This window comes from Dromiciops gliroides, chromosome 2 (genome assembly GCF_019393635.1).
Source record: "Dromiciops gliroides isolate mDroGli1 chromosome 2, mDroGli1.pri, whole genome shotgun sequence".
Classification (NCBI taxonomy): domain Eukaryota; kingdom Metazoa; phylum Chordata; class Mammalia; order Microbiotheria; family Microbiotheriidae; genus Dromiciops; species Dromiciops gliroides.
Window position 1 is genome coordinate 42,921,978 of NC_057862.1, and position 4,409 is coordinate 42,926,386.

Below are 4,409 nucleotides of genomic sequence, written 5' to 3' on the forward strand. Positions count from 1 at the left end.
TTTTCTAATTGAAGAAGGACTCTGTTGCATACCATGTCATTTGGGTCTCACAACAACCCTATGAGGTAGGAACTATAGATGCTATGTACCCAATTTAGAGATGGGGAAAGTGAGGCTGTTAGAAGTTAAAGAGTCACACAGCTGCTAAGTTTCCGAGGTGGGATTCAAATTCAGGTCATCTGGAAGTGGGATGCCCTCTCAAATCCTAGGAGGTAGCATCCATCTTCTGTGATATCCTCTGTACTGTCTTCTTCAGGGCAACCTTCACCTCTGTGTTCCTCAGACAGTAGATAATGGGGTTGAGGAGTGGGGTGAGTACAGTGTAGACAACTGACACCAACTTATTGTAATCAAAAGAATAGATGGCCCGGGGCCGGGCATAGATGAAGAGGGAAGCCGAGTAGAAGATGATCACTACGGCCAAGTGAGAGGCACAAGTGGAGAAGGCCTTCTGCTGTCCTGAGGCAGAGGGGATCTTCAGGACAGTGTTGATGATGGAGACGTAGGAGAAGATGGTAACGAGGAGGGGAACAATCAGGATGAGCAGGGCCAGGAGAAAGTCAATGAGCTCAGCCATGGACATGTCAGTACAGGCCAGGTTCAGCAGCGGGGAGACGTCACAGAAGAAATGATTCATGACATTGGGTCCGCAGTAGCCAAGGCGTGAGATGAAAAAGACTTTCCCCAGGGATATGGAGAAGCCACTGAGCCAGGAGCTGGTGGCCAGACGGAGACAGAGTCCAGGGGCCATTATGGCTGGGTAGCGGAGTGGGTTGCAGATAGCTACATAGCGGTCATAGGCCATGACACCCAGGAGCGCACACTCAGTGCAGGCCAGTCCTAAAAAGAAGTAGAGTTGGGCCATACAGCCCAGGAAGGAGATGCGCCCAAACTCAGGGGCCAGGAAGGTGAGCAGCATTTTGGGCACGGTGACAGAGATGTACCACACCTCCAGGAAGGACAGGTTACTGAGGAAGAGGTACATAGGCTTGTGGAGAGAAGGGTTGATTCTGATCAGAGTGATGATAATGATATTTTCAATGACGGTCAAAGAGTACACCAGCAGGAACAACAGAAAGAGAGACATGTGGAGTCCCAAAGAACCAGGGAATCCCAGGAGGATAAACTCAGTCACCTGTGTGTAGTTGTCCCAATTAAACATGGCCACCAGCAAGTTTTCAATCTAAAGCAGGACCCAAGACAGCAAAGGTTAAACAAGAGGAGTATCTGGCAAAAAAAGAACAGTAAAGGTATCTGCCCTGACCCACCTGGCACTGCGGGATTGGCACCGCATACAATCTGGCTCCAGCATTTGTTACCTCGATCTCCTGGAATCAGGGAGTCAGTGTCAAGACCTACTGCACAACGATGCTTCTCACATTCTTTGCTGGTAGCATGAAAGCTTCCTGAGGGCAAGGGCAGCTTTATTTTTTATTTATTCTCTCTGGTATCTAACTATGCTGCTCTGCTTGCAATAGATCCTTAATAAATCCTTGCATAATTGAATTGAAAATGCTATGGACAGAAAGTATTAATTGTCAACTACTGTTGTGGTCTTCACACCTTTCCTCAAACCATGTATATATATATATATATATATATATATATATATATATATATATATATATATTTTGTTTGTGTGTGTGTGTGTGTGTGTGTGTGTGTGTGTGTGAGGCAATGAGGGTTAAGTGACTTGCCCAGGGTCACACAGCTGGTTAGTGTCAAATGTCTGAAGCCAAATTTGAACTCAGGTCCTCCTGAATCTAGGGCCGGTGCTTTATCCATATATATATATTTTTTTTTGGGGGGGGTGAGGCAATTGGGGTTAAGTGACTTGCCCAGGGTCACATAGCTAGTAAGTGTCAAGTGTCTGAGATGGGATTTGAACTCAGGTCCTCCTGACTCCAGGGCCGGTGCTCTATCCACTGTGCCACCTAGTTTCCCCATCCATATTTTAAAAAATCATTCTAATCTCCCTTCCCTCAGCCGGTAATTGCAATTTTACCCTTAACTATTTGAGGCAGCTAAGTTTTACACAGGATAGAGAACTGGATCTGTAATCGGGAAAACTTGAGTTTAAATCTGACCTCAGACAGTTACTGGTGGTATGACCCTGCATGTCACTTAATTGCTGTCTGCCTCAGTTTCCTTATCTGTAAAATCAGCATAATAGTATCAACCTCCCAGGGTTGTTCTGAGGATCAAATAAGATATTATTTGTCACGTACTTTGTGCAATTCTTAAAAGCTTTACTTTTCCACTTAAAGCCTGTGTACAATTGTCTGTCATGCTCTTGCAGACGTTGATAACCTATATGACTTGATTTAGTACAAAAATACCCAGACATTCTAGCACCATCAAACTGTAGCCTGGGAAATGACCTCATGGGTCATCTAGTACAACCTATGACTGAGCAATGTTATCCATCTGATAACTCCTTTTTTTTTTTTCCAGGGCAATGAGGGTTAAATGACTTGCCCAGGGTCACACAGCTAGTAAGTGCCAAGTGTCTGAGGCTGATTTGAACTCAGGTCCTCCTGAATCCAGGGCCAGTGTTTTATCCACTGCACCACCTAGCTGCTCCTGGATCTGATAACTCTGACAAGCAACTTTCTAGTCTCCAATTGAAGACCTCCAGCTCTGGACGTAATCCAGTGTGTCAATCATAATTGGCCATTACTCTGCATTAACCATCATTTTGAGGCAGTCAGTCAGATCCTCAGATTTCTTTATTTTGTACCTAAACTCAAGAAAATCTATGATCTAATAATTGTTGAGAGAATGATAGGATCCTAGACCCAGAGATGGAAGGAGACTCATAGGCCATCCATCTATTGAAGTGATTTGTCCAAGGTCATGCTGGTAACAAGCATCAGGGGTGAGATTTGAACCCAGGTTCCCCTCATCCTATAGTGTACTTTTCTCCCACTGTGCTTTCTAAAGTACTGAACTGTCTCAGTTTACTAGCTGAGAACCCTCCCTCTACTGATACATTCTTCCCTCTTCCATAGATCACAGCTCTCTCCATGCTTTAGTAGATGATCACTATGAATTACTGTTGTCCCCCCAGAAAGAGTCATCCTCAGATGGTCAGCCATCTGTTGATGAACCCCTCTGGGCTTGGTCAGAGTGGTGCTAGAAGGATGTGTGGAGTCTATTGTCAGACTTGTGCTTTGCTCAGTGTCTGAACTGAACTTTCAAGATGCTAAAGGATTTCAGTAGGTCTAGAGAGGGAAGGTTAGTAATAATATTGATAAGAACAACAAAAACTCTGGCTCTACAATCAGAAGCCCTGGATTAAAAGCCCATCATTGACACCACCTGTGTGAAATTAGGCAAGCCACTTTATCTCCTCGGGTGGGTCCCAGTTTCCTCATCTATAAACTGAGCGGTTTGGCCTGGTAGGACTCTAACACCCCATTCTAGTTCATTCTATGACAGCTCACATTCCTATATTGCTTTACGATTATATATAAATCACTTTACTCACATTTCTTGAGGTAGCTATCAAGAGTATCATTGTGTCTCATCGGATAGATGGGGAAACTCAGGTTCAGAGACATTAAATGATTTGTCCGGAATTTCACGAGTGGTTAATGTCAGAATTAGGCCTTGATACTAGCTCTTCAGACTCCGGGAAGGAGAAGACCAGAGAATGGGTAGTAGGGACCAGAGAGGAGGCTAGTTTGGCTGGAGCGTAGATGCCTTGGGAGGAGAACCTGTGTGATATCCGTTGTTTTTCTGGATGACCGAAACAGCCTTGTAGAATGCAGGTTCACTTCCATGAGGAATTCTTGCCTGGAATTCAAGGCCCGCCACAACTTGGCACCTCTCTCCCATGCCAATCATATTAATGTCTCTGTCTTCCACTGCAAATAATGCTTTAGACAATCTAGATAGCTTTCCAACCCCCAAATATGACTTGGGGTTTCTTATCTATCTTAGTGCTTTTGTCCATGACGTGCCCTATGCCTTAAATATCATTTGCTCTCTTTTGTTGTTGAATTCCCACCCGTCCTTCAAAGCCCAACTCAAATGCTACCTTTTCCAGTAAGCTGTCATTGACTGCGCCACCCCACATCAGTGATGACCATGACCTTTGACCTCGTGGATTCATCTCTTTTATGCATTTGTCACTTAATTTCCTCTTTTTATATTTCCAGGGCTTAGCAAAATGCCTGGAACATAGTAGGCACTTAATAAATGTTTGTTGATTGGTCAGAGACAGCTAGGTGACATGGTGGATAAAGCATTAAGGATGGAGTCAGGAAGACTCAAGTTAAAATCGGCATCATACACTTACTAGCATTGTGACCCTGGGCAAGTCATGTAACCTCTATCTGCTTCAGTTTCCCTCCCTATAAAATGGAGAGAATATGAACACCTACCTTGCCAGTTGTGAGAGTTAT

At 44.4% G+C, this 4,409-nt stretch overlaps 1 protein-coding gene across 1 annotated transcript; it reads right to left on the minus strand.

Moving 5' to 3' along the window:
* Positions 1-205: 205 nt before the first annotated feature.
* LOC122743854 (olfactory receptor 6B1-like) lies at positions 206-1,162 on the minus strand. The gene has a single exon (XM_043989051.1). It carries the CDS (start codon positions 1,160-1,162, stop codon positions 206-208), a length of 957 nt encoding a protein of 318 aa, XP_043844986.1.
* Positions 1,163-4,409: the final 3,247 nt, after the last annotated feature.